The sequence below is a fragment of the Desmodus rotundus genome, chromosome 8 (assembly GCF_022682495.2).
Source record: "Desmodus rotundus isolate HL8 chromosome 8, HLdesRot8A.1, whole genome shotgun sequence".
Lineage (NCBI taxonomy): Eukaryota > Metazoa > Chordata > Mammalia > Chiroptera > Phyllostomidae > Desmodus > Desmodus rotundus.
The window spans coordinates 125,255,667-125,274,873 of record NC_071394.1 but is presented as its reverse complement, the minus strand read 5'-3'; the positions used below and the strand labels follow the sequence as shown (position 1 = coordinate 125,274,873).

The following is a 19,207-nucleotide window of genomic DNA, read 5'->3' as shown; positions in this document are numbered from 1 at the left end:
TATCCAATTGGGGGGGGGGGCAGGGAGGAATAAGGTGAACCAGAAGAAGACCTCATAAAGGCAGTTCTTGAGTTCTTGAATACTAAGCCAAGAAGATGAGGCTTAACATCAGCACCCCATTGAGAGAGGAGAGGATGGGTGTAATCGGAAGCAGAAGCAAGGATAAAAACAGTATACACATCCAGCTGGACTTCTGTTTTAATAAGAGTTCAGGGAAAAAAATGTTCAGTACAAAAAGTCAGGGTATTTACAAGTTCCAAATAAGCAGAATTAAATCTTAGAATATATACAAAACAAATGGCAGAAATACAACTAATGACAGAAATAATGCAACATGGTAACTGTTTATACTATGCTACAAAGCCTCACAGTTCTTTAGAAAGTCTACTGTAAAGCAGTCCTTATTTTTAAAATCTTGCTGATGTCAAAAGTACACGGATTTAGTTAGAGTTGACTCCATTACAAGCGATACTTTGATGGGTTCCTCCCGTAGCCGAAACTCGGTGTGCACCACTTTGTTATTCACCTGCAACAGAAAAGCACACACCGTCCAAGGGCGTGTAAAGCCTTTCAGGAACCCCCACAGGATGAGACGGCAGAATTCTGACCCCACCAGGAAAACAACGCAAACAGCTTTGGAAGGAGATGTCCCAACCATCGCCAGGGGGCTTCCAAGCAAAGTGCTTGGAACTAGCCCTGTGAGACAGAAAGAACGCTGGACTGAAGAGTCCACAGACCTGGGCTCCGTCTCAAGCTTGCCCCTGGGTAATATCAGGGCAGGTAGTAACCCTTTCTGAGCCTGGTACTCATGGCACAATGAAAGTGTAGGATTATGCCCTGGCTGGTGTAGCTCAGTGGATTGAGTGCCGACCTGGGAATCAAAGGGTTGCCGGTTTGATTCCCAGTCAGGGCACATGCCTGGGTTGAGAGCCAGTTTCCCAGTTGGGGGTATGTGAGGTAACCACACATTGCTGTTTCTCTCCCTCTCTTTCTCCCCCCCTTCCCCTCTCTCTAAAAATAAATAAAATCTTTAAAAAAAAGAAAGCAAGCATAGGATTATGCTATATCTAAAGTATCCAACAGCGGTACGCTTCCATGGTTGGCTGTAAGCACATCTGTCACCTGCTAGCTAAGCTCTAAGTGCCTTTAATGCTAAGGCCACCTTGTGTTCATTTCTAGACATTTTCTCACCAGCCTCTACTCAGCAAGAGCTTTAAGAATGAGGGTGTTTAAAAAGGAGGGAGATTTCGGCACGTGCTATAACATGATTGGATAAGGGTGTTATGTTAAGTGAAGTAAGCCAGACACAAAAGGACAAATACTGTAATATTCCACTTATAGGAGGAGCCTAGAGTAGTCAAATTCATAGAGACAGAAAGAAGAGTGGTGGCGGCTGGAGGTGGGGAGGAGGAATGGGGAGTCACTGTTTAATGGGGCAGTCTCAGTTCGGGAAGATGGAGAGGGTTGGGGGCGATGGTTGCATGACCATGTGAATGTGCTCAATGCCCCTGAACGACAGCCCTAAAAATGGTTAACATGGTGAATTAAAAAAAAAAAATGACTGGTGTTCTTTAAAGACTTAGCAAACGTTACTCGGCAAAACAGTTTTTCAGTTAGCATTAAGCTAAAATGGATTTCTATGTACAGTTGGTTAAATCTGTCTTTATTATTACACATTCATGAGAAACTGACAAGAAACTAATTTTTGAAAGAGAAAAATGGAGCAATCGGTGATATTTGGGAATATGGTTGGAATCACCATCCAAATTGTCAGTATCCCGCCCTTTAACATTTTTTCCCAAGGGCTTACCTAAATGAGGTGTTTAAAAAAAAAAGTTAAGCATCGTATGTAAAGTATTAACAATAATTTCTTTTAAAGGAATAAAATAGTTACCATCCCTTGCGGAAGGGAGGATGGGTTACTGCATAGAACCCGGAAGCCCTCGGCCTGGGCTGGAACACCAACTGGCAGCGTGGTGACCCCACAGCTGCTCGAGGGTGGTTAGGGACTTAAATGGATTAACATCTGTAAAGCACAGGGTGAGCCACACCATCCATGTTAGTGTTGCTGTCACTGTGCTCATATACAACCTTCTCTAACTACCTCTCTTTGAGTATTAAAGGCCAAGATTAAGAAGAGAATTACGCTTTAAACCTGATGATAAGCCCCTGTAACCTGGCTATCCTCCAAGCTACAGCCCACACATGAATGTGCTCCGACTCTCAGCCTCTCAGTCATTCCCCCAGTGAACACTGACCATGGGCTATCAGCTGGGGGACTCATGCCAGCCAGGGTCTGTCTTTTTTTTTTTAATTTTTAATTTTTTTTTTATCCTCACCTGAGGATATGCCTATTGATTTTAGAGAGGGGGGGAAGAGAGGGAGAGAAATATCGATCTGTTGCTTTCTCATACATGTCCCAACTGAGGGCCAATCCCACAACCTAGGCATGTGCCCTGACCGGGAATCAAACCCGTGACTTTTTGGTTTACAGGATGACTGCTCCAACCAACTGAGCCACACAGACCAGGGCCAGTGTTGGTCTTCAAAGAAGCCTTTAGGTTCTCCCTTCCCTGGGGAGCTGTGAGGCCAGCTCACCTAACAGCCCACTCAATTATGTTACCAATGAATAGAAAGTGTCACTATCAGTTCCCCATGGCATGTGGCTCAGCCCTGTCTTCTGAACAACGCTGCCACAGTCCTATACACCAGGGGTCCCCAAACCCCAGGCTGCAGACCAGTACCAGTCCATGGCCTGTTAGGAACAGGGCCAGGACACACAGCAGGAGGTGAGTGGCCTGAGCTCTGCCTCCTGTCTCCCCCCACCCATCCCCCTAGAAAAATCTTCCACGAAACCAGTTCCTGGGGCCCAAAAGGTTGGGGACTCCCGCTCTACACTCATAATCAGCCCAGTGTCTTCAAGCAAAAACTTGCATGGCTAGGCTCAATCCTGTCACGAAAACCTTCTCATCGAGTGCATTAGCTTCAGAGTGAGCAGACCACACGATCCCCTGGAACTCACTCACTTTGGTGAAAAAGTCAGCGATGTGCCACTTATTTCCACATTCTTTAAAGACGTCAGTCATTGCTTGGATCATCACAGAGCCAGTGAGGGGGTGCCGTAGAGCAACGTGATCTACAAATTAAAACAAAAACATTTTGTCCATACTCCTCCTCCGCTTGTGCTAACTGCTCCGCGGCCACAGTTAGGGCCTAGGAAATGGCTTTGAACCGAGACGGCAGAAACACACTGCCGTTAGCAGAAGTGTGTCTGGGCCCGTGACAGACACGGCACACACCTGCACCTCCGAGGGGACTCGTATGACCAACAGCACAAAAACTCTCAACCCAGCATTCTTTTAATATGCATTTTTTAAATACAAGTTTTCAGATATACACAAAAGGAGAAAGCAAATTTAACAAATGCCCAGATAATCATTCCTCAGATTCAACGGTTGTCATTGTGCCACTTGCTTCATTTTATCCCTCTTCTCTTTTTTTATTGCTGACTTTTGTTACAGCGTTTTAAGCTAAATACTCCTAAATACATCTATATGGAATTTATGGGAAGGGAGGGAAAAAGAGGGGGAAACATTGATGTGAGAGAGAAGCATTGATTGGTTGCCTCTCCTACATGCCCCAACCAGGGACTGAACCCACAGCCTAGGCAGGTGCTTGGACCGGGAATCAAACCAGCGGCCTTTTGCTTTGCAGGATGACGCCCAACCAACTGAGCCACACCGGTCAGGGCCCGTGTTTACGTTTTTTTTAAAGGTATAAAATAAGGAGTCAAGTACCTAACTAAAATAGTTGGGAAGAGTAGAATAAACCTCCCAAAAATGGAGAAAAATGGAAATATGAGCCAAAATTAATGAAATCAAAACAAACATAATACCAGAGAGGATTGACAAAATTAAAAATGGGTTCTTCATAATCAACAAAAGAAAAAAGCAAACAAAATATAACCAGAGACATTGAAGTTAAGAACAATGTAACAATAGCCAGAGGGGAGGGGGGAGGGACAGTGGGGAGAAGGGTTTACAGGAGCTACTATAAAGGACACATGGACAAAATCAAGGGGGAGGGTGGAGGTGGGGGAGGGAGGGGGGTTCGGCTGCGGTGGGGTGGAAGGATGGGGAGAAAATGCAGACAACTGTAATTGAATAACAATAAATAAATAAATAAATAAAAATGGGTTCTTAATTACATAAATAAACCCCTGGAAAAAAACTGATCAAGAATAAAAAGAAGGATGACACAAATACTAAAGGTAAGGAAGGAAATGTGACTATAGATGGAGACTGCACGTGATTAAAATACAATGAATTCAATGCCAAGACATCTGAACATAAATTACTTTTTCCCCACTGAGAAACAATTTTCTCAGCACCGTTTACTGAGTGGTCCATTCTTTCTCCGCTGATTAGTACTGGCTCCTTTGTCAGACTGTCTAATTTCCCTATAACTCATTTGATTAGTCCCCTACGGATAGACATTAGGTTGTTCCTAAGGTATATGGTAAAAGCAGCACTTGGAGGGGAATTACAGCCTTATTCCACCCCAGCAGTCCGTCTGTCTACACACAGGCTGATACTCAGAGCTTTGTTAGTCCTTCGCACTAACTGCTCCCATTTTACAAGATGAATTCTCTCAAATAGCTGCAGAGCTCACTCTCTCCCGTCCTTCAAGTCTCTACAATATAATCAGCCTCTCAGTGGGGACATCCCTTATGCATCTTTTTTTAGAAACTGCAGTCTCTGCCCCTATCCCTCAACATTCCCAATCTCCTGTTCCTGCATTGTTTTTCTCCATAGCTCTCACTCCCACCTAACATAACTTTATACTTTTCACTGAAGGGTAACCATCACATGGAACCGTGCGCAAAGTATTAAGAGTATGTAATAGCTCGATATTCACAAAATGGACACACCCGCGTACCTGGCACCCTCGTCAGGAAACAAGAAGGTTCCACCACTCCCAGAGCCCCCCTCTGGCCCACTCTGGTCATTACCAGTCCAAACACCCAGGGGCAAGCTGTATCCTGACCGCCAACGCCACAGATTAGCGTTGCCTGTTTTGGAACTTTATGCAAATGGAATCATAAAGGGATACCATACCTCTTTTCGCTGTGTGTCTATTGTCTGTCTCCCTCACGGGAACATACGCTGAATGGAGGCAGAGATTTTTAGCTTCTTTGTTCATTCCTGAATCTCTAGCCCTCAAACATATATGAGCCAGCACATAGTTGTAAAATTCATTCATTCATCAGAATTAGAGTTCGAGGTTTCTTGTCTTGACCCTTACTTGTTCGATAATAGTTCTGATTAGTTTGTCAATTCCATGGGGAAAAAAAAAACCACTTTGGAATTCAACTTATAGAATGACTTGGAAAAAAACTGTCAGTCATTTCCCTGGTGTTGAAATTCCCCAACCATAAGCATGGTATTTCCCATCATTTATTCATGTCTTTCAGGAATGTTTTATCATTTTCTAACCCAGTTTTTGCTTATCATTCACTAAAACAAGAAAAAATAATGTACTTTTCTTTATATGTTATAATGTATTATCACTACTATATTCAAAACTATTGATTTCTAGAATACTTACCCTATACCTTTTTTCCTTATCTTAATGCATTAGCCAGGATCTCCCATGCCATGTTAGATAGCAGTGGTGATCGTAGGCATGCTTGTCTTGTATCTAACTTTTTTTTTTTAAAGGTTCATTTTATTCTCATTCGAGAGAGAGGGGAAGGGAGAGAGAGAGAGAGAAACATCGATGTAACAGAGCAACACTGATTGCCTGCCTCCTGCATGTGCCCCAACAGGGAATCGAGCCTGTAACCTGGGCATGTGCCCTGACTGGGAATCGAACTAGCCACCTTTCAGTACGGGAAGATGCTCCAACCAACTAAGCCATGCTGGCCAGGGCATTAGACCTAACTTTTAAAAAATCTTACAGCTTTGCCCTGGCCGGTGTAGCTCAGTGGATTGAGTGCCGGCCTCCAAACCAAAGGGGTGCTGGTTTGATTCCTAGTCAAGGCACATGCCTGGGTTGCGGGCCAGGTCCCCAGTAAGGGGCAAGTGAGAGGCAACCACACATTGCTGTTTCTCTCCACCTCTTCCTCCCTCCCTCTCCCTCTCTAAAAATAAATAAATAAACCTTTAAAAAAATCTTACAGCTTTAGGCCCTAGCCCAGGTGGTTAGAGCATCGTCCCGATACTGCAAAATTGTGGAATTGTGGGTTCAATCCCTGGTTGGGGCACATACAAGAATCAACCAGTGAATGCATCAGTAAGTGGAACAACAAATCATTATTTCTCTCTCTGTCCCTCTCCCCCTTCCTCTCTCTCTCTCTCTAAAATCAATCAATAAAAAAAATCTTACAGCTTTATTAATGTATAATTGATAACTGGCAATCATGCATATGTGTTTTAAGTATGGAATTTAATAAGTTTTAACATATGTAAGCTTCTGTGAAACCATCACCACAATAACAATGAACATACCAATCACCCCCCAGTGACCTCATGTCCCTTTGGGACCCTTCTGTCCCCTCATCCTCCACCCCGCACCACTCACTTTCCTTCCGTCACTACACACAGATTTCTTTGCACTGTCTACAATCTCATAAAACGGAATCCTACAGTCCGTACTTTACCTGGTTTCTTTCAGTCCGTGTAACTATTTTGAGCTTCACCTATGTTACAGCATGCATTGGGAGCTCATTTCTCCTTAATGCCAAGTAGTGTTCGAAGTAAGATACACCATGATTGGCTGGCTGGCCATCTGGGTTACTCAGAGTTTCTGACTACTCAGAGAAAGCTGCTATGAGCATCTGCGTACAAACGACTATGATGAGGACACGTGCTTTCATCTCTCTCGGGTGAATAACCAAGGACATTCTTAACGTCTCACCATTTACTAGATTTCATCTTTCATTTCTCCACTAACATTTTATCTTGAATCACATCTATATATGAGGTCCATCTGTAAGAAGTCCAGCCACTGTTAATATAATGAGAATGGTTTGTGTGACATCAATGCAACCTGGCAGCCCAGGAGAGTGGACTGGTACGTACATGTGTGAACAATGACGACTTCCCTGTACTAGTCAGTGGGGGCAGTAGACTCTGTTGAGGGAGCATGTGTACTTGTGTGGCTGTCACATTCAAAATGACTGAGCAAGTAGAGCAACAGATCTGCATCAATTTGCATTAAGCTTGAACATTCCTCCGCAGAAACTATTCTGATGATTCAGAAGGCCGCAGCTGTGGGCAACTGGTGACTGACAGCTTCATCACAACACACCCACTCATGCATCACGTCTCGTGAAGAGTTTTTTGGCGAAACATCAGATCACCCAGGTGACTCAGCCCCACTACAGCCCAGATTTGGCGCTGTGGGACTTCTGGCTTTTCCCCAAACTAAAATCACCTTTGAAAGGGAAGACATTTCAGACTGTTGATGAGATTCAGGAAAATTCAATGGAGTAGCTGATGGTGATTGGGAGAATGGTGTGAGGTCTCAAGGTGCCTACTTTGAAGGGGACTGAGGCATCACTGTCCTATGTACAATGTTTCTTGTATCTTACTATCTTCTTCATTAAAGTCTTTGTTTTGCATATTACATGGCTGAATACTTTCTGGATATTTATTTATTTATTTATTTATAAACTACCTTAATCTTTTTTGAAGAAGGTCAAGATAAAAACAGCTGAATAGCCCTGGCTGGTGTGGCTCAGTGGATTAAGTGCTGGCCTGAGAACCAAAGGGCCACTGCTTTGATTCCCAGTCAGGGCACACGCCTGGGTTGCAGGCCAGGTCCCCAGTAGGGGTCACGCGAGAGACAACCACACATTAATGTTTCTTTCCCTCTTTGTCCCTCCCTTCCCCTCTCTCTAAAAATAAATAAGTAAAATCTTTTAAAAAAATCAGCCAAATAAATGTCCTTGACCACTAACTTACACCTTCTCTATATTTTCCTTGCAAGTCCACCCCTTTTCTGCACATAAGATTTTGTTAGGCTTCAACTTATTAGTAACAGCACTACTACTAATAATGGTAATGCTATTAGCATAATATATTAGTAATAACAGTAGCTAATTTTTGGTATTTATTATGCCAATTGGTAAAATGAGCACAATACCTGCATTATGTAATTTAACTTATATAACATCCTAATGACATGAGTCAATGTGATCATTTTCATTTTACATGAAGAAACTTAAATATCTGGAGGCTAAAAAGTATTGGAAGTCTCAAAGATAGCAAGTGGCAGAGCTAGCTTTTGGGCCAACATCATTTTCACATGAGAACTAATGATTTTATTTCCTTTGTGGTACTTTCCTAAGTGGTCGATGTCTTCCTGGGAGAAATAAACAGCGAGATGCCAACCTGCCATTTCCGAAAGTAGGAACCATTTTTAAAATTGATTTTAGAGAAAGAGAGAGAGAAAGGAGGTAGGAGATAGGAGGGGGGAGGGGGAGGGGAGGGGGGAGAGGGGGAGAAAGAAAGAGAAAAAAAAACATTGACTTATTGGTTGATTCCTGCATGTGCCCTGACTGGGGATCGAACCCACAACCCTGGCATACCAGGACAATGCTCCAACCAACTGAGCTACCTGGCCAGGGCAGTAACTATTTTTGAAGGGAGACGAAGGAGTTAATAAAAACTTCTCCTTTAGCCCTTGCCAGTGTGGCTCAGTTGGTTGGAACATAGTGCCATACACTAAAAGGCTGGGGGTTCAATTCCCATCAGAGCACATGCCGAGGTTGCAGGTTCGATCCCTGATTGAAGCACATGTGGTGGGCAACCCATCCATGTTTCTCTCTCTCCCTCCCTTTCTCTCTCTCTCTCTAAAATCAATAAAACATATTTTTTAATTAAAAAAACACTTCTTATAAACAAACATCAATTGGAAAACCACAGTTCATTTTTCTAAAAAGATTTTTAAAATCATTAGGAATGACTGAAACTCTCCAGCAGAGGTGTATCTCACAGCCATCTACCTTCACGGTCTCACCTGACTGGGTAGGGTAGATGACGAAGTAATCGCTGAACGTGGGCAGCCTCCTCTTCTCTGATATGTCGTCCGAGTCCATGGGCTCATCATCTGTTTCAACACCACCATCTCTTCTCTCTAGTTTTTGAGGAATGAAGAGACACACTACAGTAATTCATCACTGACACCAGCACCCCTTAATAAAAGTCATCACAAGCTGGCATGTCCACGCGTGACCAATATGCACAGAAAGCTAAGTCAGATGTCAGTCCCACAAGCCACCGGGAATCACAGGGATGGTGGGAGGTCCCTTGGCAATTGCACACACCTCTCTCAGAATGTGAGCTTCCCAGACCTACCTCCCGAAGTCGGCGACTTGGTTTGTTCCTCAGCCCAAGTTAGCTATTCTGTCCCAGGTAAGTTTTCCATCCATCCATCCCTTCCTCCCAGCTCAGAGCCCCTAGTATACTACACGACTGAAGTTGCGTCGGCTAAGCATTCTCTAATTTCATACATATTATCTACACACGTAGATTTTTAGACTTGTTTTTCTTTTCTCTATCATCAGTATGAGAATTCTCTAGCAACGTGACGATTCCAAGGAAGTCTCCACTTACCTCCCCTGCAGGCCTGGATTATAAAGATCTTCGGTTTCTCGTGCAGAGCGGGACAATTTTTATTATTAAACATGTCAAAAATGAATTCCAGGCTGACTTTGTCGTCATCCTTCATTTTAATAAAGCCGTTTTCTCCATGGGACATGAGAGTGACAAGGCAACAGCTAACTTCATCTTTAATTTCATTTAATCCATCACGAAATGATGTTAGCATGTCAATTAAGTCCTGTAAAATAGGAGAACATATTAAAAAGAATTGAAGGGCAAAAAACAATCGGGAACACTAGAGGTGGCCCCTTCACTACGAGGTGGTCCAGGGAGATGAGAAATATGAAAATACCTCCATCTCTAGCAGAGGTAGAATGAGGTACACGTTCGTGTGTTGAGTGGTCACTCCCTGTGGTCGCCCTCAGAATTTGTTTGATTTCTTCTTGTGCTACCGGTTCTTGTTTGACCAAATTAGGGCATTTCTGATCGTCTACCACGAAATACAACAGAATTATAGCTCCCCAAAGGGTTAATGGATTTCAATCTTATAATGAACTTGCTTTAACATATAAAAATTATTTTATAAAATTAATAGTCTCCATAAGGGAAGGGAAGGGAGGAGGTCCAGTCAATAATATACACCTGTCCGAGTCTATCGACAGATGCCATCAAAATCCATCACACAGGTGGCTGCTGTCACTGCTCCCAGGCGTGTATGTTATAGTAAAGATCCTACCCATCTCAGTGAGGTAAAGTAACAATAAAATAAAGTTTGAATATTGGAAACAAAAGGCCAAACACGTTACATATATACAGACATGGTGACTACCTAGAAATATAAAATAAATCAACCAAAAAACTATTAGAATTAGAGATCGTCAGGTTAAAGGGATACGAGATGAACCCAGAAATCTGCATTCCCCCAAATACCCAGCAGTAATTATTTAAGTCACATAATGGAAAAGCGGGATCCCGTTCGTGGTCACAACAAAACTAAAATAGCCTGGGGGGAAAGCCTAACAAGGAACACACCTTACCTGAGTGATAAAACCATACAAAAACTGATGAGGAGGCAACACGCGCAAACCAGGACCTGCCAAAGCTTTGAGGTGACTCAATACTATTAATTTGCTAATTCCCTCCAAATTAATCTCAAGTTGATGTCATGTCCATCAAAATCCCAAAGGATTCCTGTAAAGTTAACCAGAAGATTCTCAAGGCCATAGAGAACAGATCATTCTCAAGAATGCCAAGAACATTCAGAAGGAAAAACAACAATAGGGGGATAGGTCCTATCCAATACCAAAAGGTACTACAAAATCATGGTGAAAAAAAAGTGAAAATACTGGCAAAATGATAAACAAATATATGAATGGAATATTTTAGAATCCTGAAACCAGTTCAAGTACTATGATATGGGAATTTAGTTCATGATAACAGTGGAATTTTTAATGTGGAGAAAGGATGGAACATTCAATAAATGTTGAGATGCCCAATTATCCATTTGGAAATCAAGTTAGACTTCCTACACCACACTATTACAAAAGTAAAATTACAGAGCGAAGGTAAACCTTAAGCTATTTTTTAAAAATCACAGAAAAATCATTTGAATTTTTTAAAAGTGGGAAGGCATGGGGTTACTCAAAGCACAAAAACCAAGAGCCAACAAACAGGAAGATCAACCAGTTTACTCACAAAAATTCAAAGACTTCCCTAAGACTTAAGACAATGAAAAGTCACAAGGCAAGTAACAGAGCAGGAGAAAAATATTTGCACTAGATTTTGTAAATGCATAATGTTCAGGAACAGAACTAGTATAAGAAAAAGAGAACCCAGCAGGAACCGGCCAGAGAGTCCGCAGAGATGTTCAACCACACTACTGGCTTAGAAAGCGAAACTTAAAACAGTGAGCTTTGAGTGAAACTTAAAAACACTCTTCTCAGCAAGATTGCTAAATATTTATAAGTAAATGTTGACAGGATGTGGAGAAAGAGGCCATTTCTGGATCTTTAAGAGAATAAACCAAAAGAGTATTAGCAATATCTGTCATCTACATGGAAGGGACTTGATTAAAAACCCTGTAATGTGCAAGAGATTCTAGTACAATCCTTGGGGGGAAATGAAGGAGTCCATTTTTAGCTTTGAAATAATTAAAACAATTGAAATTTATTGAGCGCTTAACTATAAGCCAGCTACTATTCTGAGAACTTTTACACCTGGGAGCTCATTTCATCCCCCCAGCTGCCCTACAAGTAACTCACCCTCGCCACCCCCATTGCACAGACAAGGAAGCAGTCAATTACTAAAACCACTGTCCTACTGACATTTAGGGCCAGAAAATTCTTTGTGTCTACCCACCGGATGCCAATAGCACATCCCGTTGTGACAACCAAAAGTGTCTCCAGACATTGCCAGGTGTCCTCTGGGGGACAAAATCACCTTCAGTTGCGAACCAGATTTAAGGTCACACCACCAGTAAGAGACAGGATTCCAGCCCCGGCAGTCCACACTGCATTCACAGCCCTTCGCTGCACTGTTCCTTCATGTTCATTCGCAGTGACTCCTGGGATCTTGAAGGGCTTTCCTGTGTCATTGTCCCCAAATACGGCCAGGTCAAGGCCATGACTGAACTAAGATCAGAGAGATCACAATGGAGTTCCCACCCTGCCCCCACCACTCATCCATCTGATTTTTTCTGTGCCACATAATTAAGTCGCAACACTATTCTCCCCAGGTCTCCCAGCGACCCTCTCCCCGCCCATCACGTGGTTCCAAGTAAGCCCCACAAGGACTTCTCAAAGCCCGCGGCTCCCATTTGCTGGAATCCCTCTGGCTTGGCCTCCTGCGGACCTCTCAAAGCTGTTTCCTTGGTCTTCCCTTCTCCCAGACGCCGTGGACCTTGCCCACTCTGGTCATCCTCGGGCCTCCTTGCCCACACTTAGGACACCTTCTTAAGATCCCTTTCCCTCTTCAAGTGCACAGCTCCAGCTAAAACTAACACCCAAGAGGTCCTGCTTGCCTGGACATGGAGCTGGGGTATCACACACATTTCTTTGTATTTCATATAAAGAAATTCACATAAAGAATTTCATCAGGGCATACAGGTCACGGCTCACAGGTCCTGACTCTCGCTAGGGACTAAAACCTAATATTTTTTCTAAAAAAAAGGAAAGGAAGGTTATAAAATCCAACCCACAACGTTTCATTTTTATTTTTCGTTCATTACCTTTTTGCCAGGGTCGATGCACAATGTATATTCAAACAGGCACTGGCCAAGCCATTGCTTCATCAGCTCGACGTCCTGGCTGGCCCCTGGCCTGTTCTTCTTCACACACATGAGGAACGCCTTCCGGCCGCCGCTCAGGTCGTAACAGTCCTGTTTTCCAGCGAGGCCAAGAAACAGGACTTAGACCAAACCACACTCAGAAAGCCAAATACACCCTATGCAGCTGGCCACTGAACAACGAGGGGGCCAGGAGCAGCTACCCTCTGCACGGTAGAAAACCCTCCTGTAAGTACAGCCAGCCACTTGGACCCTCGAACAACACGGGCTGGAACTGCGCGGGTCAACTGAAATCTCCCTTGTGAGTGGACGGGCGCAGCTCCAACCCGTGTTGTGCAAGGGTCAAGTGTACGCCCAACGATGAGTTCCTTCTGGGGTTAATGGCGAGGTTTCTGGGTTCAGACCAGAAACACAACACCGACGACCTCTGCTGCCAGTTCGGGAGGGGAGGTGTGACTGGGTTTACAGTTCTTTCAAATACCTTTCTCAGACCGGGACCGGTAGGCCAATCTCAGAAAATCCCTACAGATGGCCATAACTACCAGATTAAAGACACAGGGCAGATGGCGGGAAGGGGTAAATGATGACGACACAGGGTTACAGTCATCAAAATCCAGAAGGTGGGACATTTTACAGGACAGATAGACTGGGTTCTTCAACAAGTAAACAACCAGAAAAAGGTTAAAGAAATTTTGTAAATTAAGAGTCTTAAAGAGACAAAGCAGTCGAGTGCAATTGTGTAGCCCAGAGTTCTGACTCCAACAAACCAACTGTAATAAGAGACGTGGGAACCAGCCCAGCAAATCTGAACGCCGCCTGCATCTTCGCCAGGTGTAAGGAGTTTGTTTTTAGGTACAATAAGGGCATTATGGTTCTGTTTTGAGAAAAGTCTTTCTCAGAGATACATACTAAGTAAGATAAAGCGTATGGAGATGAAAGTGATAGGATGTCTGCATTTGCTTTAAAATACTTGGGAGGGGGAGCAGCTGAAACAAGACTGGCCATTATGTTGCTAATTGTTGAAGCTGGATGATAAGTATGCTGGACTAATGTTTTGGAGGATTCATTTTTTCTGCCCCTGTACTTAGCATATCTTTAAAATACCCATAATAAAATTTCAAAAAACAAACAAACCCTAAGGCCATGGAAACAGTGTTTTATCTCCAGCGCCTCACTTTTCTACGTTTGTAAAGTGGAGATAGTAGCAGATTTTGGTTAATGCACGCACAGCGCTTTTTACCTGGCAACTGTTTAGCTTTTACCGTTATACCGGAAAGCAGTGAGGTCTGACCACGGGAGACAAGCACACAGGCCGTCAGTCATCTTTCACCCAACAGGAGCAGCACCCCAAACGCTGGAGTGGCAGCTCAGTACTGATTTTACTAACCAGGGTGTAGTACTGAAGTAAGAGTCAAGATATTTACCAAATCACCGTCCACATAGTCACAGCTTCTCCTTAGGCGTTTTCTTGGGATCACTGAATGAATTTTCATGGAAAGAGGACAGAAAACAAGCATTATTATTTTTCTTTATAATCACACTTCCCCTGAGGACTTCAATGGCTTCTTGTGTTTTCCAGTCCAGCAGCCTTGGATTTCATTTTAGAACAGTTTCCTTGGATAGGAACACCCACCCCCTCCCAAACGCAGGAGGCTGGAAACCTAAGAGAGAACTCCCGTAGCCCCCAGGCAGGTGCAGGGGCAGAAAGGCAGAGGCCGGAGATGAAGAGAACAAGGGCTAACCGACTTTGCGCACATGCACTTCCTGGGAAGGAGACAAGACATCAATCAATAAACAGCAGACAGATGAAGTGAAAGAACTAGGCCCTGCTTCACTCTTTTTATTTAACAGAATATTTTAGCATTCAATTCAAAGACATATTGGCCTACAGCGTGTAGTAGCCATGACATTGTGTAGTTCGCATGAATCTGAGAAAGAAAGAAAAACACTTTGCCCATCGTGAATGAGTCACAGCCTAAAGGGCTATAAAAGTGTGATCCATGAACAAAGAAGGGGAGGGGCACCGTCGGCGCCGTGCAGGTGCAGCAAACAGAGGGAGCAACCCAGGCTTCCTGGGCCGATAGGGCGCCTACAGGTCTCATCTGTGGGGCGTTCCAGGAGAGGAACCACTACCATTCCCAGTCTGCAAAGATCAGCAACAGCTACATACCTCACAGCTCCACCAGGTCATAAGCAGGCTGAGCGCATGGACCATTGACAGTACGTTTTATACATTATACACACAAACACGTATTAAATGGCAGGAAGGGCTAATCTTCCTCAACCTGCTACCTACTACTACATTTCTTCATCCTAAGCCGCATCTTCCCAGATTTATGGCAAATGGGCTAACGTTGGGCAAGGAGGAGAGGACCCTCTCCCCCAAACGCCCACTGGAGATGTGGCAGAGGGGACTCCAACCCCGGGTTGCTCACGGTATCATCGGCCACATCATAATCACTTGGAGGTACTTTTTAAAATGCATCCCCGGCCTGTTGAGTCGACCTGATTTCTGAGCCCACCCCAAAACGAACTAGTAGATCCCTGTGGCTCCTCTCCAACTGGCCAATATCTCCAACTAGCCTGGAAATGGCGACTATCCTGCCCGTGTACCCCGGGACTCCCACCTCCCACCGCAGATTCAATGGTTCCCTCGAAGCTCGCACCCTCCTTGCTCGCGTGACCTTTTCCAGCAGCTCCGCTGCGCGCCGAGTCGCCCCAGGGGACCGGCACGGAAATTTCTTGCCGAAGGGGCCAAACCCCCGCGCAGCCCCAGAACCACCTTCCGCCAGTGCTCCCAGCCCGGGGATCCCGGCGCTCACCTGGGCCGTTGGCGGGCGGATCGATCTCCCAGCACGGCAGCAGGTCGGCGCGGGGCAGCTGCTGCAGCACCTTGGTGAGGACGCGCGGCGCGGACGCGTAGTACTGCTTGGCCAGGAGCCGGGCCAGCTTCCAGGTGTTGTCGCCCTCCAGCTCCAGCTGCACCTGGGTCACGCGCGGCTCCTCGTCCACTTTTTTAAGGATGTCGCGGAAATTACGCAGCTCCAGCGGGGTCAGCACGTCCAGGGTCTCCTTCATGTGCAGGGTCAGCTCCTCCATGGCCTGCGCGGTCTTCGGGGGCGCCCCGGGGCCTTCGGAGCGCGAGAAATGGCGGACCCCCAGTCTTCCCTCCATCGCCGGCCGGACCAACGCAAGCAGGCCGCAGCCCCGCGCCGCTCCCGCCGGCCGGCTCTCCGCTTTGTTAGAAGAGAAGTTTCCGCTCGGCTGCCCGGTCCTCAGGTCCTCTCTCCGCGGCTTCGCTCCGGCGACTCCCGCCTTTCTTCAGCCCTGGCCGCGGCCGGGCCCTGGCCCGGCCCCGCCCACAGCCACGCCCCCACCCAGCTCCCCCTGTCTCCCGCCACCCCAAGGACCTCCTGCTTAACTCTTGGAGCTCCGGTTGCCGGAGCTGAATGGTGAATCCCGGGCCCTGCATCGCTCCTCCGTGTCTCTGCACTGGGCTGCGCGTTAGGCTTACCTCCTACCCAGGCCACAAGCTAGACTGAAAATATTAGACTCTCTGGTGGCAGACCCAGCTATCAGTAGTTTTTAAAGTTCTCCAGATGATTCCAGTGGGCAGCCAAGTTTGAGAACCACCGATCTGGGACGCCAGAGTGTTTATCAGCTACTTGAGCCAGTGCTTCCCAAGGAACTAGAACTTGGTAGCTGAAACAACACCCACAGGCCCGTTGCGTTGAACCAGCATTTTGGGGAGACTGCGTGGTGACAAAAGCTGAGAAGTTAGAAGCGCACACTGCTCAGCCCGGGGGAAAGGGGAGGGCGGGAGCGGAGGGGCATTGCCTCACTGAGCGGATCTCAGCTTGAGCGCCCGCAGAGTCGTGATTGCCAGGTTTCCCAGCTTGATTAGGCCCACAGGACTGACTCGCTCCAATCATGGTTTACCCTCAAATTATTCACCTTTTTGAACAGCTGGTGAAAGAACCTCAACACCTTATTTGAATCCTGACTCAAATAAACCGTGAACATTTTTGAGACAGAGAAATGTGACTATGGGCTGCATGTTGCATGATATGCGAAAAAACTTTACTTTTCCCACGTGGGATAATAACATTGCAGTTAGTAAGAACGATGTCCATACTTTTTAGAGATGCACACTGAATTATGGCAACGTGAGAGGTCCGATGTCTGGGATCTGCTTTTCAAAGCTTCACAAAGGAAAGTGAGGGCAGTGTGGCAAGGCAAGCAGGAGCGGCAAAGCCCTGGCAATTGCTTTATTCGGGTGATGGGAATCAAAGGCCAATGTGCCCTGAGCTCCACTCTTGTGATTGTTTGAAATACTTTACAATGTATTTCTGGAGACGGAGGGTAGTAGCAGCTCAAAAGCTTTGCATTCCTCTCCTTTTGGCTCCAGCTTACAAGGCCTTACCCTCTCTCTAGTTACCAGATGGCTGTTTCCTCCCACAAGGCCCCACCTCTTAAGTAATTTGCTCTGAGGCAGCCAAGAATAAATCATTTTTTTTAAAAAAGGCACTGAGCAATGTTTACAAAGCCAGGAGCGCACCAGCCACTTCCTGCCTGAAGTTTAATACTCGTGGGAGACCGCAGGACAGAAAAAAACAAATTCTTGAGGGCCTGGGATATGCAGACCTCGGGTCACTTGACTCTGGAATCACACAGTTCACAAAGGCAAATTTCAGTTTTACTCGATGTTTGGAGAAAATTAGGCAATTTCTCCAATCCTATGATTATTTGCCCTGAACAAGTATAGGACGTGGAAGAGTCTCTGGTGGCTGAAATTCACCAGCCAAGTGTAAGGCGGCGGAATCTGCCCTGCCCCTCCCCTCCAGGGCCCTCACTGACATCAGGCTCCACCCACCTAAGACAAGGATGGAAAGAGACTGAAGAGGCCCTGAGAAAGGACCTCAACACCCTGGCTGAGTAAGTTCTTAGGAGACAGCCACTCTGACCAGTGTTTGTGCCAACCTGCCTTCCCTTCATTCTGGTCCAGCACACCATTTCCAGTCCTAACAGCTCCACACCAAGCCCTGGGGACTTGGGGGCCACTCTGAGCCGAGCATCCTATTCTCTCCTATTCTCCCCACGTAACTCTTTTTGAATAGGGAATTTTCACCTAAAACCTGAAGTATAAACTCAAACTTGTAAATCATAGAACATGTGTTATGGATTGATGTGTCCCCCCAAAAGATATGCTGAAGTCCTAACCCCATTCATCTGTGACCTGATTTGGAAACAGGGTCTTTGCGGATGTAATCCAGTTAAGATGGGGGGGGCCACTCTGGCCCTGGCCAGTGTGGTTCAGTTGGTTGGGGAGTAGTTCCCTTAACCCAGAGGACGCAGGTTCAATTCCCAGTCAGGGTACCTGCCTAGGCTACAGGTTACGTCCCTGGTCAGGGTGCACACCAGAGGCAACTGATTGATGTTTCTCTCCTTTCTCCCTCCCTCCCCCTCAAGCTGGGAGACAAGGGACTAGGACCCAGAGTATGGCCCTGCTGACACCTTGATTTAGCCTTGTAGGGTCCAGAACTCTGAGAGGACGTTTCTGTTGTGAGAAGCCGCCCCGTTTGTGCTGATTTGTTCTGGCAGCCCTAGGAAACCAGTGCAATTTGCTCACTCAACCCTCACCACCACCCTAGGGTTAGGAGATTACTATCCCCACTTCCTACACAATTTCAAGCGTGTCTGATGAGTGGAAAGCCAACCTTCCAACCTGGGCAGCCTGGATCACAGTCCAAACTTCCTCTTCCTGCTGCTTGGAGAAAGTAATGGCCCTTTCCTAAACCTGAAAGTGGATAGAGAAACGCGGGGTACCTGCTAGAATGGCTGTAATAAATGAAACAGACAATAGCAAGTGTTGAGGAGGATGTGGGAGACTGGAGTCCTCACACTGCTGCTGGGGATGTGAAATGGTGCAGCCACTTCAGAAGTCTGGCAGTTTCTCAAATGATTAAGCGTAGTTGCCACATGACCAAACAATAGCATTCCAAGGCATACAGGAGCAGGCAAAGGTAGGTTTACACTTGTGAGTACATGAGCTTACTCTTGTATTATTTATTAATTACTGTATTATTTGTATTATGTAACCCTACTTTTGCAACAAAAATGAAAATGTATGATGTCTACCCGGAAAAAGTCGAACCATCATTAATATGAGAATGGTTTGTGAGACACCAATGTAACCTGGCAGCCAAGGACAGAAGACTGGAACGCACATGCGTGAACAATGACGACTTCACTGTACTAGTCCGTGGGGGCGGTAGACTCCTGTTGAGTGAGCATGTGTACTGTGTGGCTGTCACAT

The 19,207-nt window shown here is 45.6% G+C and overlaps 1 protein-coding gene across 1 annotated transcript; it reads right to left on the bottom strand.

The window, feature by feature from the left end:
* Positions 1-180: 180 nt before the first annotated feature.
* Positions 181-16,237, bottom strand: LOC112309579 (caspase-14). Its single transcript, XM_024565776.3, has 7 exons — positions 15,714-16,237; positions 14,316-14,368; positions 12,835-12,984; positions 9,621-9,846; positions 9,025-9,141; positions 3,027-3,136; positions 181-526 (listed from the first exon to the last, which is right to left on the bottom strand). The coding sequence occupies exons 1-7, from the start codon at positions 16,063-16,065 to the stop codon at positions 425-427; spliced, it is 1,110 nt and encodes a 369-aa protein (XP_024421544.3). The 5' UTR covers positions 16,066-16,237; the 3' UTR covers positions 181-424.
* Between the last annotated feature and the right edge of the window lie 2,970 nt (positions 16,238-19,207).

Bases quoted from the DNA above. Each gene is read 5' to 3' on its own strand.
- LOC112309579 (XM_024565776.3), bottom strand. From the start codon at position 16,065: ATGGAGGGAAGACTGGGGGTCCGCCATTTCTCGCGCTCCGAAGGCCCC. The intron at 9,847-12,834 runs GTAATGAACGAA...CCTATTTTACAG, and splicing joins GCATCGACCCTGGCAAAAAG to GACTTAATTGACATGCTAAC. The intron at 527-3,026 runs GTGAGTGAGTTC...TTTCTGTTGCAG, and splicing joins TCGCTGACTTTTTCACCAAA to GTGAATAACAAAGTGGTGCA.